General features: G+C 22.3%; 2 protein-coding genes across 2 annotated transcripts; both read left to right on the top strand.

The window, feature by feature from the left end:
* The first annotated feature begins 1,591 nt into the window (after positions 1–1,591).
* On the top strand, positions 1,592–11,082 carry LOC129615806 (Y+L amino acid transporter 2). Its single transcript, XM_055531188.1, has 6 exons — positions 1,592–2,244; positions 9,055–9,273; positions 9,373–9,643; positions 9,740–10,064; positions 10,142–10,291; positions 10,368–11,082. The coding sequence occupies exons 1-6, from the start codon at positions 1,899–1,901 to the stop codon at positions 10,602–10,604; spliced, it is 1,548 nt and encodes a 515-aa protein (XP_055387163.1). The 5' UTR covers positions 1,592–1,898; the 3' UTR covers positions 10,605–11,082.
* A 4,353-nt stretch (positions 11,083–15,435) lies between these two features.
* On the top strand, positions 15,436–22,293 carry LOC129615820 (zinc transporter foi). Its single transcript, XM_055531200.1, has 4 exons — positions 15,436–15,563; positions 20,418–20,751; positions 20,908–21,222; positions 21,287–22,293. The coding sequence occupies exons 1-4, from the start codon at positions 15,459–15,461 to the stop codon at positions 22,291–22,293; spliced, it is 1,761 nt and encodes a 586-aa protein (XP_055387175.1). The 5' UTR covers positions 15,436–15,458.
* Positions 22,294–24,978: the final 2,685 nt, after the last annotated feature.

The following is a 24,978-nucleotide window of genomic DNA, read 5'->3' on the forward strand; positions in this document are numbered from 1 at the left end:
AATGTCAACTATAACCATATTTAATATACTTAGAACTAGATATTATAAAGCACATATAACGAAGAAATATGGAATTAAATTTGCAACTGCATTCAAATTTATGAAATTTTCAATCTGTTTTTACATTATTAAAAAATATTTATAATTAGATCATTTTTGAATTTGTGTGTTAATATGTGGGCGAATTATAAAAAAGTAGATAATGTAATTACATTGTAATTTTTTCAAAAGTTTAATAAACACTTGTGAATATTATAAAAATTTATGTGAAATTTAAATAATCACATTGATATAGACATATAAATATGTATATATACTTATATATCACAGATTATTATATGAGTAATAACATACTCATTTAGAATTATTATTTTGATATTCTTTATTCAATATAGGAACGTCTTCCTTATCTTTCTATATTCTTATAAGTATGAAGACATAACACACTTAGAAAATCTGTCTATTATTTATAAAGTCTGTGTTTGTTAATGCATTTCTATATATATATATTTTATTACATACATACATATATTTCATTACATACATATATTTTATAAGTATAAAGGCTGTTAAAATTCTAATAATGCATAATAGAATTTAACAGCACATCAACTTGTCACACATGTTTTGTAGCAGGTTGTTTTTCAAAATAATTATATAATTTTTTAGAACAAGTACTCACTGCTATTGATACGTATATATATATAACAAAATAGTAATAAAAGTACAATTTGATTATTAATTAATTAAATACGATTTGTTCAATAAGTTTTTGTGAAAAAAATACAAATTGCTGATTGCATAAAATATTGGGATAAAATGGTAGTGCTAAAATGCTCGTATATTTACTCCAGCATTGATTTTAGTTTCAAATTTATCTGTTAACAAGGTAGCTATTCATATTAAGAAACATAATTATAAAAATTCAATTAGCAGCTAATAATAAAATAATACTTTAACATTGTGTAAATTTTTTAAATTATTGCTTATGAATTTGTTAATTAAATATAACTTTAATTAATAAATATTAATTAGGTGTTAAAGAATAATTTGTAAGCCAAGTATATTATAATTAACGCATACTTTTATATTGAAAGATTTTGTATTAAAAGACGCGTTTTAAAAATATTCTTTAATTGTTTACTGCAATGAATATTGTATTTTTTATTATAAAACACTGAAGAATGCTATAAGTAGTTACATGTGAAATGTTATTGAATGTTTAAATGTATTTTTAACATTTAAATGATTAATTTCAAATTCATAGTAGCTAATAAATAGTTTCTTCACCTTCATTTATTTCTTTGACCAAAAGCTTATTTGAACTATGTTTACTTAATTGCTATATGGTTTTATACAAGAAATACATCTTAAAAACTTTTTGCTTATTATTATTAATTATTACATTTTTGTAATGTATTAGATATATATAAGGTTTTCTAAGCCACCTTTTTACTATATTTTCATAAATTAATTTTAATTAATTATGATTATTAAATACTTAGCTAATAATATAATTTATTCAAATTTATTATTAAGTATAATTTTATAATATTTTACAGATTATTGCATATTTAATTTGAATATTAATTAAAATACTATAAACATATCTTAATATAAGAAAGAAATACACAAAAATAAAACAATGACTTACAAAATATCATGACAATAATGAAAAATAATAAAACCTTCAAGAAAATTAATAAAAATCGAACAAATTAAAACAGTATAAGAATACAATTTTAAATAAAATAATTAAGAAAAACAAAAACTATCTAAGTAATTATAATAAAAACTAATAATTATTTTAAAATTATTAAATAAAAATATTGAGAATTTATTTAAGAAATATACTTAAGTACAATAAATTTTATTAAAAAAAAGAAAATTTTAAAAGAATGGCTCGTGTTGGTGCCAGTGATAATTTACAACCAAAATCTAGTTTTGATATACAAATGACACAATCAACCAAAGGAAATAATAATGAAAATAGTAGTGGTGGTGAAGGTGGCAGTTGTGAAAGTTCTAGTGGTGATAACAGCAGTTCTAATGGAATAAAATTAAAAAAAGAAATTTCATTATTAGATGGTGTTGCAATTATTGTTGGTGTTATAGTTGGATCTGGTATATTTGTTAGTCCAAAAGGTGTTTTAATACATTCCGGTTCAATATTACAATCAATAATTGTATGGATATTATCTGGTATATTAAGTTTAGTTGGTGCCTTATGTTATGCTGAATTAGGTATGTATAAAAAATTTTTATTTTCTTTTTTTTAATACTTAAAAGTTAAATACTTTCACACCGTTACTAATATATTGTTAGTAATAGTATGTAACAGTAAATTTTTATGTACAATTTAAATAAATAAAATATAAGTAATAGTACTTACTTATAGTTTAAAACTCCAATCCAATATAATCTATAGTATCCAATGTGATTTTAATAAATTATATACTTTTAAAATTTTATCAGGCTAAATCGACTCCAATTTTTAGGCGTTTAGATCAGAAATTCATATTCATCATTTTTTGAGCAAACCGTTTATATTTTTTAGGATTTTATATTTGTATTACCTTTAGTTTTAGAGTAATTTGCACTAAAAACGTACTATAAGTACTTATATGCACGATTACTTATATTTTTCTTAATATTATTCACTCTGGTATGTACTCACTCTTTAACATTTTTTTTCAAAATTCGATTAGTCATATACGAGTAATAAGTAACTCTTCCCTATAGAATTTTTAATGTATAATTTGCCATTTAACCTGGCATAAAAAATCTTTGTTATTGCAGAACTATAAAAATTTTGAAGGACTTTTACCCTTCTTTTACAGAAATACCGAAGGACTTATAGAGTATGTATACAATGAGTTTGATTTCTTGAACGAAAAAAAAAAATCCTTTTTGTACATGCAAATAAGTTTTGAATTATTATGAATTTGTAAATACAAATTTTATGCTATAGGAAATAGGTACATAACTTAATTCAAAAATCGAATAATATACGTTTATTAATGATGTACATACATATGTATATATGTATGGATACAGCTACAACAAATTTAGGGGGAAAAAAAAACTATAGGTATATTATGTAAATGCTCGAATAAATTTACCAGTCATTAAACTCTTTTGAAAATTTCAAGGTTTTTTTTTTGGTGTATTCTTAAGGGGTTAAATATATAGTATATGTATGTATGTATATGCAGAATAGAAAGAAATCATAAAGAAATTTCGTATGAATTCAAATTTTTGTGTTGATTTTATTTTTGTACATATTATCGCATTTCGTTAAAAGATATTACATTTTATAATAATCATCTGAAAAATGCTTTGGCCAACGATGAATTTTTTCATTAAAACTTATGTGTTGTCTAATACAAATTAGTCTATGTCTATAATTTTATTAATAACTGATCGTTTGCTTCTTCACTCAATATTTACAATAAAAATGTTGCCTTAATTTTATTGTTTTTTTTTCAATTCAATTTATTATGATGCTATTACTTATCGGTATTTGTAACCACAATATTCATAATTTATATGAAAGTGAAATTTATTATGAAAGTAAATAAATAATTAAACGCATATTTTATACAAATAAGATTATTGCCATCCCACATAATTTATAGTATACTTAATATTTGTTTTAAGTGTCTACTATTTTTATGATTATCAATAATATTTGTTATCTTATCATTATAATGTATGTACATATGTATGTTTATGTATGTACATTCGTAGGGGTGAGAAATCTTTAATATAAATGTAATTATCTTAGATAGGTAGGTATGTAGGTAACATTTAAAAATTATGAACAAAATAATTCTTGTGTGTTTGATTATAGTTTTCGGATTCATTTATGCATTGTGTGTACATGTATGCAAATACATAATTTTGTGCTCATAACTTACCTAATCATATTATTATGTATTTGATTGAACAGTTACATAAACCTATATAGGTATGCATTAAAAGTTGAATGCAAAGCAATGGAACAAAACAAAAATTTGCATATACTTATAAAGCATGCATGCATATATACACGCATACATATACATATATGTATATATATAAAAAAACTAAAATAATTGCAAAATTATAAATCAAAAATTTTGCCAATTAGCCTTCATTTAACGTCAATCAATTTTTTATTTTTGCAATACTACCAAAATAGTTTTCAAAATATGAAAGTTTCATTATAAGTAAGTATTAAAAATAGAGTTATTGTTAAAATAAAGATATGTATGTAATAATGCGTATATTTATACTTATTTAATGTATATTAATATGGAGTAATGTACCTACCTGTATATGCGCATAAACACACCGGTTTTATATAAATAAGAAAGTAAAAAATAGGTTGACAAAATATATTAACGTTTTCTTCACCTATATATCTAATATATTATAACGTATATACATATATAAGCATGTGTTCTTATATACTTATATATACATTTGTATATACACACACTTATGCATAATATGTTGTCTTGTTTGAGAAGAGAAGTAATTAGGTGACGCAATAAAAAGCACATGTTGCTAGATAATGAACTCTTCCTCAATACTTATGTATAAAAATATAGTAATTATATGTATGTTCATATTTATATAAATTATTATATAGAAGATTATAACACTCATTATGATAGCATATAAAGCAATTCAACACTCCAATTTCAACAATTTTATATATACACCCATATTATCATATGATATGATTTTGTAAAGTTGGATAATTATGTTGGTATAAAAGTTATTGTATGTATATGAAAATAATGAATGAAATCAAAAGAAAAATAAAATTGTGGAGAAATTCTTGACTCAAATAGCCAACTTTAAATTTCAAATAACTTTATTTCTTGAATGTATATGATATAATGACGAAAGCAAAAAAAATGAAAAAGATTTTTGAAGAGAGAACAAAAGCATTATGTTAACGCTTGTTAAAGCGTTATGTATGCCATGCCATGTCATTATACTTTGTCATATTATGCTCTCTACAAAAAAAATGAAGAAACGCATACAATAATAAAGCTTTGTAGAGTATTTTCTCTTAAATTTGATTTTGAGATATTTTGTGATTTTAGATTTTGAAAAACTCTTAAAAAATCGTCTGCAATGAACAATCAAACTTTATTAGTGATTATTAAATTTAGCAGTTGTTTAACAAAAAGGAGTTATCATGTAAAAGTAATCAAGCAATTTCTTTTAAAAATTTATATGTTCATATGTACATATACGTATATAGTTTTAAATTTCAAAAATGAAAGCACTATATTGAAGTAATTTTCTTGTTACAACTTCAAATTTGCATAATTATAAAAGGAATCTTAATGTGATAATTATTATAGGAATAAAATATGTATGTATGCATATATGTACTCATTTTGTGTAGGAGAAGGTCTCGGCGACAATGTAACATTTAATTGTTTATTTGAAATGTCATATAAACAGTTTGGATATCTGTGCGTAGAATTTTCTTGTTTCGCACAAAATAACTTGCATTTTTATAACTTGGAGAATACTTCACTTTTATTTTCATGATTTCAAATTTAAGACAAGGAGGAATAAACATAAGTATATGTACATATGTACATGCATAACCATTTTTTAAGGAAATAATATTTTCATTAAAATAATGAAAATATTATTTCCTTAAAAAAGTTTGTAAATATGTGGATAAATAATTTAATTTTAGCTGTACATATTTAATTTCAATTTTAGACAGACAGATGAACTGACATCTGATATAGAATTAAAATTTTTAAGAAATTTGTAATTACGAAGCTAAGTAAAATATCTGAGATTATTAAATTCTTATGCCTGCTACTTAATAAAAAAATTTAAAATATTTTGATATTCACAACTATTTTAAGTATTAAATGTCGTGTTCGAAAAAAAAACAGTTAGGTGTGTAGATTTTTCAACGTGTGCAAATTTCTTGATCAAGAGCATAGTGAAGTTTTCGTTTTTCGCTGACTAAGTCGAATTTTTCGTTTTTCGCTGACTTAATCATAAAATTTTTATTTTTATTTAGATGTAGTATGCGTGTATGTATGTATGTATCTATGTATGTACTTATCATTATTTGGTACCATTTATTTGTAACGTTATGTTTTAAATACAAATAGACACAAAAATTTCAAAGAATTTTAAGGAAACTATTCTATGAATAGATTTTTTTCATAGTTGAAATCAACTTTTTCTATTCTGTATATACTACTATTACACATTTTCTAAGTAAACTACTTTATATATACCTATAACATGTACATATATGTGCATACTATGTGTAGAATGCAAAAATGCATAATTGATCAAATTTGTCAAAAAATTATAGACCATTTCTTCACTTATCACACTTAATACATAATAAAACTTATCACACGAAAAGTATATTGCATACTTAGAGCATATTTACATGTCATGTATTTACAAATTCTTATAAGTATTAAAAGTAGCAAAAGACTGCATAATTATATTAATTTAAAAATATATTTTTTTTTTCTGATTTCTGTGTTTCTTTTATTTAAATATATGCCCTTTACCTTCATATATAAAACTTACATAGAAAATTATATATAAGTACTTATATTTTGTCAATTACCACTTACAAGTTTATGCATATTCAAATATTAATATGCAAATATACGCAACAAAAATGTCTTTATATGTTTATACATAATGTATAAAAAAATTTTCTGTGTTACATAGCTACTATATATAAGATATTTATAACCATATTAAATATAATAATAGAAAATGTTTTTATTATTATTGCATTTGAACGCCTCTTCACGTTACCTTAGAACACATGTCGTTTTACAAATATAATTGGATCAAATATAATATTTGTATTTTTTTTTTCGATGCTAATGGCCTCATGTAGTAAAATCACAGTCGCAGCTAGCATATTTTTTATATATCATTGTTTTTTGGTTTCACTTTAAATGTTTTTATTTAATAATAATATTATGATTTAAATAATAATAATAGATAATATACGGAACTTAAAATAAATAATATATATACATATATACATATATATATATATATATATATGTATAATGTATATAAAATGTTTTATAATATTATAAGTATAAACTTAAAATTATTATTAAAGAGATTTTTGAAAATTGAGTGATAGACCAATAAAAGTTACATACTTACTTATATGATAATGACAATAATATAATAAATAAATAAATTGATAAGATAGCGTACATAATAGGTACTTATATGTATATATCTACTTACTAAAGGCACTTAATTTGTAAGTAGTGGGTACATAAAATGAGAGTACTTAAAAAGCGTATGTTTAACCATAAAATAAAAACCACAAATAAAATACAGATATAAATATGTGGCCAAAATAGTTAGATAAAATATAGGCTACTTTCCTATCTTGGTGGTGAAATGCATTACTTTAAAGCCAAAAATAATGAAAATTTTATTTGGTTAAACTTTTAATTTTACGTTTATACAGGGTGATTTTTTTAACATTGGATAGAGCATCGGATAGAACATCGGAACATTTTATCAAGTCAGAGCCGTTCCCGAGCTACAAGGACTTTAAAAAAATTTGCCGAAATTTTAATTATCTAAGTTTTTTTTGCCTATAACATGTAAAACCAAATAATCCGCTTTTCTTTATTTTAAGACCTGTAATAGCCTTTTCAAAAACTGTTTGTGTTAAGCTTCTACATTTTTTTGGAAAGGAAGTTAAGTGTAAACAAAAAAACTTAGATTTGTTAAAATTTCGTTAAATCTTTAAAAATTTTGTAGCTCTAAAACGACTTTGATTTAACATAATGATCGAACAAAAATTTTTCTCATTTCAATCCTCTACCGAACGGTATATGGCTCCTTACTTGTTTATGAATCACCCTGCATATACTTAATTGAAATACATATATGAATTGAATTTGTGTGCACACTACAGTAACATAAAAATATCAAATTTTAATTTATGGAATACTTATTATATACTTGACACTATACTGTCAATATTCACCAAAGTTATTTGGCATAGACGTGATTAACAATGAACCAATAATTATTTGTAATATTTATGCATTTTTATAATACAAGTTTCATTTGTTATTTACAAAGAATTTTTTTACAATTAAATATACTTTAATAACACCAGTATAATTAAATAATTTCCATTTTAAAGCTTTATAAAGAAAAAGAAAAAATATTTAATAATATTAAAAAATATTTTATTGGTTTTTTTATTATACAATTCCCTTTACTTAATTTTTATAATTTATTCTGATTTTTCCCCTATTATAATAATATTCTAATATAAAGGGATTTTCCAACAAAGCTAATGTATGATAACAGGAGCAATGTTGGCTATAAGGAAGATCGAAATAACGATAAAAGAAAATAATGTTATTTATAGTTTGTAGGAGTTGATTTTGAATGAATTCTTAGAAAAAGTTGCATTCGCAGAATAGTTACATGTTTTGTGTGTTAGTAGAGCCCGCAGAGCTAATTGTGATCATTTTTACGATCACGATATTATTATGGCAAAAATTATATTACGTTTTACAACATTGTAAATTTTACATAATTTTTTTTGTAATAAGCTTAACACTATTCAATATTACTTATATTTGTTTAGAATTTTGTTTGGAATATTAATAAATTTGCACTGACATATCTAGACTAAAATTTTTCTTTCAAGTTTCAAATAGCCATATAATACAGCTATTTCATAAATAAATTTGAAAGCTAAATTATAATAAAATCTCGTTTTACAAAATTTTTAACATTTTTTCGAATATGTTATAGGTTATTAAACGAAAGGTGTATTCATTATAGAATTCTTTTATGGTAATTTGATCTCGATTAGTTAGCGAATAATTTATTCTTAATAAAATATTTGAATTTAAACCAAGTAATTCTATTTCGTACATGGTAATCAAAAACTAAAACCAAATCTGAAATTAGATACAACAATTGATAAAATGTTTAATTTTATTTTAAAAATTTCGTTATAATTATTAATAAAATTTAATTTAAAATTACTTTTAGGAACTATGATACCAAAATCTGGAGGAGATTATGCTTATATTGATGTGGCATTTGGTCCTTTACCAGCATTTCTATATTTATGGGTTGCTTTATTAATTCTTATTCCAACTGGAAATGCAATTACAGCATTAACTTTTGCACAATATCTTTTACAACCATTTTGGCCATCATGTGAAGCACCAGTTGAAGCGGTTCAATTATTAGCTGCAGTAATAACATGTAAGTAAAAAATTAAAAAATTTATACAGTCATAAAACACATATTAATCAATTTACAATTCAATCGATCTAATAATTGATATTTTTTAATGAACTATAGGCTTTTTAACGATGGTCAACTGTTATAATGTTAAATGGGTAACCAGAATAACAGATATTTTTACAGGAACAAAAATTTTAGCACTTTTAATAATCGTTGGAGCTGGTGCTTATTATTTATTTACTGGTAATACTGAAAAATGGGATTATCCATTAGAAGGCTCACAACTTTCACCAGGCTTTATTGCATTAGCTTTTTATAATGGTTTATTTTCATATTCTGGTTGGAATTATTTGAATTATGTCACAGAAGAATTAAAAGATCCGTACAAGTAAATTTTTCGATTCCATATTTGAAATTAAATTATACATTCTTATAATAAATTTAATATTTTCTTACTAATTTTTGATATTTTTTCGTTTTTTAGAAATCTGCCGAGAGCAATCTGTATATCATTACCATTAGTTACAACAATTTATGTTGTAACAAATATTGCATATTTCTCAGTATTGACACCTGATGAAATTTTATCATCAGAAGCAGTTGCTGTAACGTTTGGAGACAAAATGCTTGGTTTTATGGCATGGTTGATGCCATTTTTTGTTGCATGTTCAACTTTCGGTGCTCTTAATGGTGCTATTTTTGGTGCTTCCCGTTTACTTTTCGTTGGAGCTAGAAATGGTCATTTACCGGCAGCGATATCTTTAATTAATGTAAAATTCTTGACGCCAATTCCATCATTATTATTTTTGGTATATTAAAAAAATTTTTTTAATTATTAATAATTTTTTAAATTTAAAAAAAAAAATATATTTTATTTTATTTGTAGGGTGTTGTTACTTTGATTTTACTATTCATCCGAGATATGTATGCCTTAATAAATTATGTACAATTCGTAGAAGCATTTTTCACTTTTATGTCAATTTCGGGATTACTGTGGTTAAGGAAAAAGAATCCAGATAGTAATAGACCTATAAAAGTAAAAATTACCTAAATAAATTAAATTTTTCTATTATTATTACAGATAAATTTTTTTAAATTTAATTTTCTTTTAGGTTAATTTATCATTACCAATATTATATTTGATAATATGTGGATTTTTAATGATATCATCCATATACGTATCACCAATGGAAGTTGGAATTGGTTCAGCTATAATTGTATCTGGTATACCAATTTATTACTTAACAATATATAGGCCAGTTGAAGTTCTGACATCTATGTCACAAAAATTGAATATCTGGTGTTCAAAATTCTTTTTATGTATGCCAAATCAAGAGAAAATCGATTAATTAGAGATTTTAATATAAAAGAAAAGACATTTTTATTATTTAATAGAAGTTAAGATATTTGTATTTTTATTACGTAAATTGATTAAGAAATTATTAATTTAAGGACGAAATTTAAATTCAATGAAGCTCTAAATTTTAAAATAAAAATAGAAATATATATATGTATATATATATATACAATTTAATATTTGTAACATAATATTAGTATGCTAAATAACATTAAGTATGTATGTCGTTTCTATATATAAACTATAAAGTAGGATTTTATTTAAATCTAAAAGTAAATTTTTTTAAAGTCTGTGATTGCTAACCAAACAAGTTTTTGTGTTTTTATAACTTATTTAAATTCAATACGTAACTTACATAATAAAATTTTTTAAATTAATGGCTTTACGATGATCGACAAAGCGAATTAATAAACTAATGAAATTAGCTTGACGAATTAAACAGCATTTCAAATAATAATCGACGAATGATTTCATTCAAAAATTACATTGTGAGAACCAGAAAGTAATTTGTAATTTCGATTTTTCTTTTATTCACTAAACTTGTCGTATTGAATTAATTTGGCAGTTTTGATAGTTTATGCGGATTCGCGTGAATTCGTCAATCATAGTATGAAAAATTCATATTCGTTAAACATATTATTTGCTTCGTCGATCACGATAAGATCCAATATAAGTTCATTAACTATTATAGTAATAATTATAAAATAATGAATAAACATTTCTCTGTATGGACAAGTCTTAAACAATAATGGCGTCAAACGCAAATGTTATCTCTCTGCAACAAATAAAATTTTTTTTGTAGAAACGCTACATATATTTAAATAACATAAAATTAATTTATATTTGTTCTTTATTTTTAAATTTAATTGATAATGTTTATAATTTTATTCTCGTATTATTTATTTTTCAATGATTATTTATTTTGACGAATTTATAAAATTAGATTTTGTAAAAAGACATTAAAAAATATTTATTACATTCTTCAATTTGCATGTATAAATTTTATTCCAAATTTTAGAAAAACTTATTATATAGAATAAAAAACTGATTTAAATTGGTATTATTAATATATTGCCAAGAAAATATAGGGTTGTAATTAACAAAAAATTATTTGAATTTTATTAAAAATATTGGACCAAAAAAAAGAAAAATTATAAACAAGCACATTATTTATTGAAAATAATCTTAAATATTTAGAGTTCAAATAAAAATCAAACCATTTAATTTTCTTAAATCAATAAAAGAATCAATAATTATTATTATAAAACCTATACGTAACTTAGGGCGTAAATTTTTGAAGTAGTTTTTTATTATTATTATTTAAAGTGAATTTATTTAGTTATATTTGATTTTATATTATTATATCAACCATTGTTTTAACAAAGATCAATTTAGTCTTATCAAAATAATTCAATTAAGTTTTATCTTTTAATAATAGTAAATTTTTTATAACAATTTTTTCTTATTTACTTATACTTATTGAAATAACATTAACAAAGAGTTATTTGAAAATTTTTATAAAGAAACTAAACCTTTGTAATATCTTATTTTAATCAAATATTTGCATTTAATGTTAAATAGCATGTTCACAAAACTGAAAAAATGATAAAATACATAGGTGGAATTTCAATCTTTTCAAAAATACTTGTTTTTTTTTTAAGATAAAAATTTATCAAAAACATTCCATAATTTAATATGAAAAGTTTTTATAATATTATTATCTATTTTTTTTTTTTATAGAAGGTTTCAAACCAAGACTCACTAAGTTATGCTTAATATGTCGATGTATATTTGAATGATAACTATAATTTGAATATAATTTTGATCAAAATTTAAAAAAATGCAATAAGTTCCACAATAAAAAATACAAAGTAATTCGGTTTTGTTTTCAATTTTTAAGATAATAGCGTTTATTATTCTTTAACAAATATAGGATTTTAGATCTATAGCATTCTTACTTCTATTGAACATTGAAATTAAAATATTTTTTTTTCGAATTTAAAATATTAGCAATTATAAAACTGAATATCGTTAAAGAAATTTAGAAATTATTAAAAAACAAAAATAGTAAATAAAATTTTTTTCATTAAAATTTTATTAAAAATCATTAATATTTCTATAAATAAATGATAATCAGTATACTAATTATAATAATTCTATACAATATCAATACAAAACATAAAATTAAATATAAGTGTACAATAATTAACAAATAACACACATATATTATCAAATAATGTATGTGAAATTAAAATTTTAAAGCAATAAATAAATAAAAAGACAAATAATATTATAAGTAGCAAACGTGTAATATTAAAATAAGATTGTAAAACAAAGTATTGTTTCATTTACTGTATTAATATTATAGTATTTAAAAGAATATATTATTTCTTATCTTTTAAAGAATCATTTTTTTTTCTAATCAAATTTTATTTTGTAAAATTTTATTGAAATACAAAACTATATGTAATAAGTAATAATAAAAAAATAAATAATATATTTATTAGATTATATTTAATTAGATTAATAAATTTGAATACAAAATTTATATTAAGTTATAAACAAAAAAAGCAAAAAAAGCAGTAAAATTAAAAATATATTATTATTATTTCGATAATTTAAAAATAACAATTTGTTTTAATGAATTTAATTTTAAAACTTGGTACGATTCTCGTGAGTTTACTAATTTCATTGAAGTGTTTTAAAATTATTTACCAATAATGAAAGAATATACAGTTTTTAAAGTTTTAAATTTAATTTACAATTTTCAGAGTGAAGAATTTTCATATCAATGTGACTTTGAGTCTCAATTAATTTTCGATATTTATAATATGTATATATTTTAAGTTAAACACTGTAATTAAAATTGCCTTATATTGAAAAATTATTTAACTTCATTTTAATTTCAATATCGCAAAATATTCATAATTTTATACAAAATTTGATTATACGAATACTTTTGATTTCTTTTTTATAAAATTAAAAACTAATGAGGACCTATGAAATTTATTTAACTGTACACCATGCATTTATATATATACGTATAGCTTATGGCACATAATTTTAACAACTTTTGTTTTTTTTTCTCTCACAAACAATGAATTTGAAAAAGATTTCTATTGTTTTTAAATATAAGATTAACTGCATTTAAGATAATTTATTATTATATTTTATTTCTGAAACATTTAATAAACCTTGTTTGAAAAAGAAGTGAGTTTATATCATAGAGTATATAGTTTATAGTGATATACAGAAGACAATTTTTGTAATTAGCAATGCAAGAGAACTACTTGTTTTGAGTGGCGTTATTTCAAATTAAAAAACATGCTACCCACTTACAGGGCAGCTGTAAAAACGTTATTATAAAAATCATTTCCTGTATATCATTATAAACTATGTATATACGCAATGATCTTATTTAATTGTTTTTTGAGTTCATTTAGCATTATTATTATTATGTGATAATAATAATAATGCTAAATGAAATAATAATGGCAAAAAAACGATATGAATTTATGTTTAAATAATTGATTGTATTTTTAAAAATATTAATTAATTTAATTATTTTATTATTAAATAATAATAATTTATTAAATATTTATTTTCCTATATATTGCAATAAATAACTTAAAAATTGAATTTAAATATAAATTGTATAACGAACTATACATATTCACCATATAAAATTAATTCACCAAATTAAAGTCAATTTCATATTTTTCATAAACAAAAAAAGCTTTAAAAGCTCAAGTGATATTGAAATATAGGTATTAAGTACTTACTGATAGAATTTTGTTATACTGTCATTATAGTGTATTCATTTTATCTGTCATCTGTCTAAGTATTTGGTGTAAAAATGCAGCATCCCTCTTTAAAATGCCGCACCTACACCTACAAAAAATATTCAAATTATATTTAAATACATTTAAATATTATGATGGTAAAAATATTGTTATCAATGCGGTCATATTTTAGATAATAGTGTGAGAATCGGTTAATATAAATATTTTTATCATATGAAAGAAGATCAAAAAATAAGAAAAAAAATTTACAAGATAAATAAAACTTTTTTTTTTTGTTTATTTTACACCCGCCATCAATCAACTAAATAATGTCATAGTATGAGTTTGTAAAAAATAAGAAAAACATAGAAAAAAAAATGAAAAAATTTCCCTTAAAATTTAATCATTATAAAAGTTAGTATGAATATAGTCAACGTTTTAAATCATCTTTAAGCTACAAATTTAGTTATAATTCTGAATTCAATTCTACAAGTTGATTGAACCATTTTATTATCATTATACTTTTGAATTATTTACTAAATTAATTAATTTTTAAAATATTAGTATTTTGGCAATTAATTTTGGTTTATACGACCCCATCGTTTTTCATAATTAATTTTGTGATGTTTATTTAGTAAATCTTGGAATGAAGGGTGCATTCTCACTATTTAAAAATTTAGAATACTATTCATTTGTTATTTTTTAAATATTTTGAGCACTAGCAATAAAAATAGTAAATTTTAAAAGTGAAATGAAATAAAGGCATATTATGAAATTATGAAAATTCTTATGAATCGTTATAAATAAAATATAAATACGCAAACAAACTCATATAAAATAATATAATTCATAGGCTATACATCGAACAATACAACAAGTATTAATGGGATCTTTTTATGTGTTATAATTTAAGGAAATTATTAATTAAGTATAGAAAAAAATATAAAGTATATAAAATAAATATCATCTAATAATAAATAATAAAAAGAAAAAAAAACAAAATTCATAATATAAAAATGAAAAGAATAAATTATATATTATTTTTTTCAATAAATATCGCTTTTATGCTCAGTGAATTGAATGAATGTTTGGCTGAAAATAAAAAATATAATCGTTATTTAACATTTTTATTTAGAAAATATGGAAATGGTGCGACAATAACATTTGAGGTAATTATAATTGTATATTATTCCAATTTTATAATATTATATTGTTTCTGTATGTACATAATATGTATAAAAGATTTACTATCATAATTCTATTGTTTATATCATTTTTATTGTGTTCTTTTATTTTGATTTTTTCCTCTTTATAAAAATAAAGAGTGATTTACGGAAAATTTTTATTTAAAATTTAATAATCTTAAATCAATCACAGGTTGTACCTACCCAAGTAATTTAAAATACAATGTGTGATTAGAACCATCAGTATTCAATTTATAGGTGTGTGCCACAATAATTGTAGCAATAGTTAAAAAAGAAATTATAAATTAAATTTTAATTTACAGCCTGTAATGTAACACGTAAGTTGTAAAAAATAGCAAAAGCTACATTAAGTTGTATAGAAAGAGATTTTAAAAAATAAAAAGAAGAATTCGATTGTTGTTCCTAATAAAAGAAGGATTCGATTGTTGTCTGAGAGCCTGGGGTTCTTAACTTTTCCAAATTGTTTTAATTTTTTGCATTTTTAAAGTGAATTTTTAGTTTCTCCTTTTATTGGGGAAATTTAGCTTTAACTCACTTTCCTTAATCGCCTGTACTCTCTATAAAACCTTATACCTCAGTCTCTCAATCGTCTATACTGAAATATATTTCTAAAGCACCCTATAAATGTTTTCAAACATTTAGATACAAAAAAGTATGTTCTCTTTCTAAAATAAAAAAAAAAAATAATGTTTAAGGGAAATTTGCACATGTATTAATTGCTAGTACATTACATACCTATACTACGGGTTAAAGTTTGGAAAATGTTATAATTTTATATACATTCCAATTTTGCATATGGTTATATTTATTTTTATGAAAATATATAAAATTTATTAAAAAAGAGTAGAATAGTAAATTACTTTGCTTAATATTTAAAATTTCAGAAATGTACGAGTACATAATGTTGATAGTATCTCAGTTTATTAGAAATATCATGTGTACTGTGTTGTATACAATATTTATTTATTTACTTATTTATTCATCAATTTCTCAAAAAGAGAACATGAATGCAGATACCAATATATGTATGTATCCATATACTGTGTATAACGTGGGAAATTATGTAAATTTTCTTTTTCAATTACGTTGAACTTTTTTTATTAAATAATTTTTTTATATTATTTAGAAGATGAATGTTTTCTAAAAGTACATTGAGAATTAATAGTAATTATACAAACACAATGACCCATGTTTTCCTCTACATATCTTAATCGTAAATTTTTTTACATAATATGGTCGGAGTATTTGTTAAAGCTATATGTATAGGAATAGGTTAAATATTATTATGGATTTTAATATTTATAGCCCAATATAAAACATGTTATTATATAATATTTCAGTTTATTAGAGAAAAAATTTATTAGATGATGAAAACATAATGCCCAGTTAACTGTTGAATGCTTTCCAAAATTGTTTCTGAATATGTAAAATTCATTAGATTGCTATATGTGCATTTTATCTAAACTGCTTTGGAATTCAAATGATAGCAATTACTTTTAACTGAACTTATAAATAAATAAACATCAGTAATCTATTGAAATATAACTGAGATAATATTAGGCTTATTTTCGGCTTATTTTTGATATGAACTACTATGTTACTAAAACGTTATTAATTTTTTGTTGTAATAAAAAATATTTTATTATAATTGTCTTATTTTATACAAACATAGTTGATATAGAATTAAAAGATTATGTGAACAAATGTCTGGAATTTTATATATTATCACTTAAAAATTTTAATTATTATCACTTTTCCCAAAAAAAAAAAGGAAAAAAGTGCTTAGTGGTTTCACTTTATTCGCCTGTCTGTCCGTCAGTTCGTGTATCTGTTTATAAATCTTCTACACTCTTTAAAATAAAAAGCTAGAATATTTATACACAAATTATACAGAATTTTCATACAAATAGATCTTTAGTAGAAACTTTTTTCTGTCGAAAAAAACATTTGTCTATTTCCCCTCTAATAGTTACAGATTTTCAAAGTTCAAAAAATGCCATTTTTGGACCATTTGTTCCATCGCAACTATAAACGTTTTCTAAAGTCTGCAAACCCAGAAAAGTAGCGATATTGTTCTTTTATCAGGCTACAGCATAGTCGTTTTTCTTCTAGACGGTAAAATGCGGAAGTTTGAAACTTTAGCAACTTTTAAACATTAATAAAATATTTACTTCGTTAAAAGAAAATTTCCACCTCCATCATCTTTCAAGTTATCGCATATTAAAATTTGTAAAACTTTAATTTTCGGCACCGTAAATTTTTGAAATTGATAGCATTTTTGAAACCTTAAATTTGTGAAATTGCAACCTTTTGCAAATTTCTTTAGAAGCAAAAAGCTAACGATAAATTAAATGCTATCAAATTATTATGATTATTTTTCTTGCCTCACTACATTAATGGTAGAATTAACCGTTAATTTTACCATTATGTTAACATTTTTTTTAATTTTTTGTTTATTTATCCTAAATGTATGCAAAAATTCTCGTATTTTAGTGAAAGTAATGAATTAGTTTGGTTTCTAGAAAAGTGCTATTTTACATCACTCATTGGTTTCATCCAAATTCTAAACATATAATTTAATTAAATATTTAAACAGACGATTGTTATACATTTGTATTTATGTAAAAATTAATAGATTTACGACTACACAGTGAGTAATAATACAGTGATATACTTTTAATAATATTTCCCAAAAAATATATATGTATTTCGTAAAGTTATTTATTTTGATAAACGGTAAAATTTATAATCAAACTTGGAGTGACATGTTAACGTACTTCTGTTTTGATTAAAAATAAATTAAATTTTTATTATTCATTTTTGTGCATGAGCTTGGTCCAACTCCTTCAAAAATTTTGAGCAAATTTTTTGCACGATCATAAATAATATAGATTTCGCTTGCTAAACAAATATTTCTTTTAAAATAAATTATAGCAGCATTCCGAAAAATATTTGTATTATAAAATATTATCTAAATTTTTCACTAAAAAATTTAGATAATATTTTGTGTGGTTATGTAAATATAAAAAAATTTATATAATTTGAGTATATATTAGATAATTTTGTATGACTCTAATATGCAAGTAATAAATGTATATATGTACATATATAAAATTAAATAACTCGGTATATCGGAAAATTATATAATTGCATAGTCATAAAATTTGTATAATTAAAAAATATTTTTGGCTGTATATTATAAAAGTTTACGAATTTATATTTAATTAGAAAATTTATAACATCTGGTATGCTTAACAGGAACACTTGAAATATGATCGAGTATCCAGATTTAAACATTGAGCAAACAGAGCATAAATTATTTTTTAAATTATAATAAGGGTTATTATAATTAAAAAATTTATTATAAGTATTATAATGTTAGTTATCAAAATTTATTTGTTATTCTTCGATTCTAAAATTTTGGTTATTTTCGAAATCATTATACACATTGGATGATCCAGAGACAATGACAAATAAATTTTTTCACTATTATTTGTTACTAATTTATGCTGTTAATTTTTTGTTCCATAATTCACATAAAATTTTAAAAAAATTTTTATGAATTTTGACTTTTATATCAAGTATGGGCATTTTCACTGAAGTGAGAAGAAACTGAGTAACCCTCATATATTTGTATAATGTATACATATGTAACTTTCGATTGAGAAAAATTATTCCATATTGAGTATTTTTCAAAATTTATACAAAATTTATTCAATTTGTTTTTTGAAGGTGACACGTTCAGTCAAAAATTTTGAGAAAAAATTAAAAAATACAATTGAAAAAGTGTACTTATCAGAAAAATGAAATATTCATTAGAAAATCGGAGAATTCTGATTTAAAATTGAATAAAAAGTGAGATGAAAATGCGAGATACACGATTAGGCTGATAATCTGAGAGCGTATACTGTCATTTCTTCAATAATTCTTCAAATTTGAAATGTCAAAATAGTATAATGTAATGTCATATGTCGTATGCAAATACAATATGAGTTCTGTGAAATTTTTTGAGCACAGGTTTTTGCTCTGAACTCTCTGAGAACGATAAAATTAAATTTGCATAAACACCACTGAAGAATGAACTTAAAAAAAAACAGTATTTTTAATGAAAAACGGCAAGAAAATTATTATTGCAACATAGTCCCTAAAGAAATTTGTAGTTATACTTTAATTCTTCCCAATACTTTTAGGAATGTAATTTCTTATTTACCCACAAAATGAGAATGGGTTTTAATAAATCATGTCAAAAAATCTTTTTATGAAGTGTGCAACAAATTACAATTATCATAAAACTTACTTATAATTAAAATATCAAATAACTGTTTATATACTTACATTTATACATACCTACGTATAAATATATGAAATCAGTATAATGAAAATAAAAGTGTTTACCGTTTTACTTTAGTTTTATGATATTTACATCGGATTTTATTTAATTTTTTTATCAGTTAAAATTATTTTCTTACTTCTTAAAATAAAATATTTAAATAGCCAAATGAAACAGAAACAAAAGTACACATTGTCATAAAATTCATTTTTATTATATTAAATGAAATGCAATATTAAATTCTTATATAGGATCCTCCAGATCCATTGCGTATTAGAATTAATAACTTGAATTTACTAAATCCATAGGATGAAGTTGGAAAAGAAAATTTTTAATGTCTAGCATATAAATTTCCATAAAAATGCATAATTCTCTTAGAAATTTTAAAACAATGACTAAATTCTTGTTTATTTGGACATTATGTAATTTCTCTTAAAAAAATTTATATAAAACTGTTATATTTATTCTAATTTATTTTAAAATTTTAGGGATTAGAACATTTAATGCACAATCTTGGTATTGGAGATTTGGAATTCAGTCCTACTCATACGATTGAAGAACATTTTCCAACTGGTTATACACCACCTGACATAACATCCGATGAAGATTTAGAGCCGCATCCTAAAAGTATATTAAAAAATTCAACATTATTACAAGGTGGCACCGATTCACAGAAATTTATTCGTAATGTCATAGAATATAATGATGAATTTCAAATTTTAACAAATGAAGTTGATTTTAAAGAAATGCATGATCCTAAACATTATCATCCAAAGCAAATTGAAGCACATGATCATGATCATGGCCATGGTCATGGTCACGGTGAGAAAAATTAAATTATATATAGAAAATGATTTTATTATAACAGATTTAATTTAATTTTATGTCGAAGTATAACTATTTTAAATGTAACAGAAAATAAATGATTTAGTATAGCAATTTAAAATGTAATATTATAACATTAACATGTAATTTTAGGTGAACCAGTTAAAAAACCAACAAAAATCTGTTTATCCCCAAGAGGTATTCTAAATTTAATAAGTGATGAGAGTATTAAAAAAAGGAATAAAGAGATACAAGAACAAGTACCAAGAAAGACTCAAAAATTGGATGACGATGCATTAAAAGATGAAGATGATGAGATGTTAACTTTAGTAAAAATAACCCCATCAACATTCTTAAAAATTTGCCCAGCTTTATTGGTACAATTAGATCAACAAATTTGTTCTGAGTATGCACCAATTACATTTGTTACTTCTGAAACATCTCTCGGAACATCTGAATTTATCTATTGTAAGTATTTTCATATTTACCAATTTTAAGCTGTATATGTAATTAAAAATTATTTTTTACTTAGCTTGTATATATGCTGCAATTGCTATTACAATTCTCTCGGCATGTGGTTTATTTGGAATTTTAATTGTACCATTAATGAAATCTTTTCTTTATAATGAAATATTAAAATTTTTGGTAGCAGTTGCTGTTGGTACATTAGGTGGTGATGCTTTAATGCATTTAATACCGCATGCATTACTTGTATCAAATGCTAATTCACCATCCGGCAGAAATAGTTTTCATGATCATATGGATTCAATATTGATATTTGGATGTACATTTCTTACTATAATCTTTATGTATTGTATTGAAAGTTTATTACCATTAATTCGAGGTGAAGATTCACATGGACATGGACATGCGCACAGCCATGGTGGACATAATCATCATAGAAATCATCATGAAAATTTAAATAATCAAGAACCACCAAAAATAATTATTAATAATCATCAAGATTCAAATAATGCATGTTCAAATGAACATAATCCCGAATCAAATAATACAATGTTAGATGAAAATAAATTGGATTCTAAAGAAGATATGATTGATTTACCAATGACACCAGTAGCATTTATGGTAGTTATTGGTGATGGTTTACATAATTTAACTGATGGTTTAGCAATTGGTGCAGCATTTGCAGCAGATCCAGTTACAGGAATGGCTACAGCTTTTGCTGTATTATGTCATGAATTACCACATGAATTGGGTGATTTTGCATTACTAATTCAGACTGGATTAAGTATTCGTAGAGCAGTTTATCTTAATATTGTTTCATCAATTCTTAGTTTTATTGGTATGGCTTTTGGATTAGTTATTGCCGGTATGCATGCTGGTATGGTTAAATGGATTTATGCATGTACAGCTGGATCATTTCTTTATATCGCTTTAACAGATTTAATACCCGAATTAGAAAAATCAAAAAAAAGTTTTGCAAATACTTTAATACAAATTTTAGGTATTTTATTGGGTGGTCTTATAATGTTATTAATAGCTCTTAATGAAACTAGTTTAAGGACATTGTTTGAATAGTATTATTTTTTGTTTTTTATTTTTTTATTGTTAAAAGTAAATTGTTATATGTATATATATAAAATAAGAATAAAATTACGCTTTAATGAATGAAATTTTCTAAATTCTACGAAAATCCAAATGTTTCTATAATCCATAATTAATGAATCTTTACTATACTTAACTTGTACCTGCTGTATGTACGTTTAGACAAAATGTGTGGACTTTAGCTCTTCTTTGCACAAGTACCTACTCCTATATTTTGTGTATTTTACATCGGTATTTATAATTATTGTGGAATGATATACAGGCTCTTCATAATAGACATGCGAAAACTTGCTTCTGTCTACTATCTTAGTATCACAATCATAACAAGAATTCTTAAGAAAAATAGGAAAAATAGATGATTTAAAATATAACAAAATGTACTATTTTCTAACGAATAAAATGCTAATTCACCGTGTCGAAATAGAAATAGATTTTCAAAAATTCACAATTTTCCTTGAATTTTTTGTGGAGAAGTTTATTATTCAATTTTAAAAGTAAAAAGTTATTAGAATTATTTCATTGTGAATATTTCCATTGCAGATAAGGTATATTTTATTTTAGTATATTTTTGTGAATTGAAGTGGCATCCAACCGGGGACGCGTTGGCAACCTTAGCTAACCCACCAACACAACCTAGCGATCCAGCATAAAAAAATAAGCTTTAATTGGACGAATTAATAAATTTCTAATTTGCATTCTTAATTTATTAAAAAAAAAATACAGATATTGTTTAAAATGAATTTCCTTTTACATATGTCACGCTAAATTTCAAAAAAAAAAAAATTCCTTTTATGACATTTTATTAAAATTTCAATTCACAATAAATATTTCAATTCACACAGTAATTACTTAATTACTTAATTACGGATAAAACGAGGTATTTTTACTATTTTTAAAAATTTCCTTTATTGGATAAAAATCAATAACGGATATTTTCTGGTTTGAGTCTAAACTTTCAGTGTTGCAGTTTTAAATATTTTGATTTGTATCCGAAAAGATAAAAAAATAAGAAAAAAATTTTTCATTTTGAATATCTTTTTTTTGATTTTTACGCTTTGATATTTTCAAAGAAAATTTTAATTGAAACACGGGAAGGCAGTCTTTAACTGACCATCAAACTTTAAAGACGGTTGTTAACGGTTAAAAGAAGTTTTTTTTTTCTTTAAAATATTGGTGTAATTAAAGCACAAAAAAAATATTGTTTATATTAAATTAATTATTTTATAAACCAATAATTATGTGAGAAAAAAAAAAAAAACAAAACGAAAAATTGTTTAAATTAAAAAATTAAAATAAAAAATCTGGAACAGAAAAATAAGTAAAAAGAAGAAGAAAAAATAAAAAAAAAAATAATTGAAAAATGTAATTTGAAAAAAAAAAAATTCATTTTAAAGATAAGAAGTAAATAACAAATTACATACATAAACGGCGTATATAAATTAATTTTTTTTTATTTTATTGTGATTTTTTTAAAAGAATAATCAATTTATCATTTAACCTTATATATATGTTTTATTATTATATTATACGCACATTTAAAAAAAAATTAAATTAAATTTAATGAAATTAAATTAAAAAAAATAACAATGTTAAATCGTTTCAAATTTTTAAAATGAAAATTTAATGTTTATGTTAACATTATTTTTAGATCAAAATGTTATTACAAATATTTGGTATTTTTTTTACATTAATATAAATATTATTATATTATATTAATAAAATTATATCATAATAAATATAAATATTTATTTAAAATTAAAAAAAAAAATTATATAAAATTAAAATTTTAAGAGGATATGAATTTGAAAATCATTTTGAATTGAATGAACAATATTGGGTAAGATAATAAATTTAAAATTAAAGTAGAATATGTAGAAAATTAAGAATATTATTTAAAATGAAAAAATAAAATGATTGATAATTATGAATTTAGGTTAAATTATCATTAATAAGTATATATATACACATACATATGTTATTAGACCCTGTTATTTTTTTTAATTATTATTTTTAGTTCCTTTGAAGTTATTAAATTTTGAATTTTATATTTTGTTTCAATGAAATTTCAAATTTCTATCTGATGCTTGATTAATTTTTGTTTTATGTGAACTAATTTTATAAGAATTGCCAAAAATATGCCTATATATATACCTATATATAAATAATATGTTTAGATATTTAAAAAGTAATGACTATAAAAAATATAAGTATGATTGAGGCGCTCAGCACATTAGTGGTCTATATCCAATATTTTTGCAAAAATTAGTGATTATGTTCAATTGAGATGTAAATCAACCTATAAAGAATTGTCCTATATTTTTAAGTTTATCCCTCTTTTCACATGATTAAAATTTCGTTTTTGTCTTTTAAAAATATTCTTAAAAATTAAATATTTCAATCGCAATTTACTCAAAATGCCATTTTTACAAGTAAACCACTAATGTGATAAGCGCCTCAATTATGTTACAAAATTTTTAAAGTACCTAAAGTACTCTACATACGCAAAAATGTATGAATGTGTGTATATGAATTGTTTTAATATTTACTTAGAAATACTATCAAAATTTTTAGATTTGGTAGCCAGACTTATTATGAAAATTGATATTTTTTTTATGAAAAATTCTTTATATTTGAAATATTTTTAAAAAAGATCATGAA

This window comes from Condylostylus longicornis, unplaced genomic scaffold (assembly GCF_029603195.1).
Source record: "Condylostylus longicornis isolate FDR11 unplaced genomic scaffold, ASM2960319v2 ptg000148l, whole genome shotgun sequence".
Taxonomy (NCBI): Eukaryota; Metazoa; Arthropoda; class Insecta; order Diptera; family Dolichopodidae; genus Condylostylus; species Condylostylus longicornis.

Excerpts from the sequence above, each read along its gene's own strand:
- LOC129615806 (XM_055531188.1), top strand. The coding sequence starts at position 1,899 with ATGGCTCGTGTTGGTGCCAGTGATAATTTACAACCAAAATCTAGTTTT. Across the intron at positions 10,065-10,141 it reads TTCCATCATTATTATTTTTG|GGTGTTGTTACTTTGATTTT; the intron begins GTATATTAAAAA and ends TTTTATTTGTAG. Across the intron at positions 10,292-10,367 it reads ATAGTAATAGACCTATAAAA|GTTAATTTATCATTACCAAT; the intron begins GTAAAAATTACC and ends ATTTTCTTTTAG.
- LOC129615820 (XM_055531200.1), top strand. The coding sequence starts at position 15,459 with ATGCTCAGTGAATTGAATGAATGTTTGGCTGAAAATAAAAAATATAAT. Across the intron at positions 15,564-20,417 it reads GTGCGACAATAACATTTGAG|GGATTAGAACATTTAATGCA; the intron begins GTAATTATAATT and ends TTAAAATTTTAG. Across the intron at positions 21,223-21,286 it reads AACATCTGAATTTATCTATT|CTTGTATATATGCTGCAATT; the intron begins GTAAGTATTTTC and ends TTTTTTACTTAG.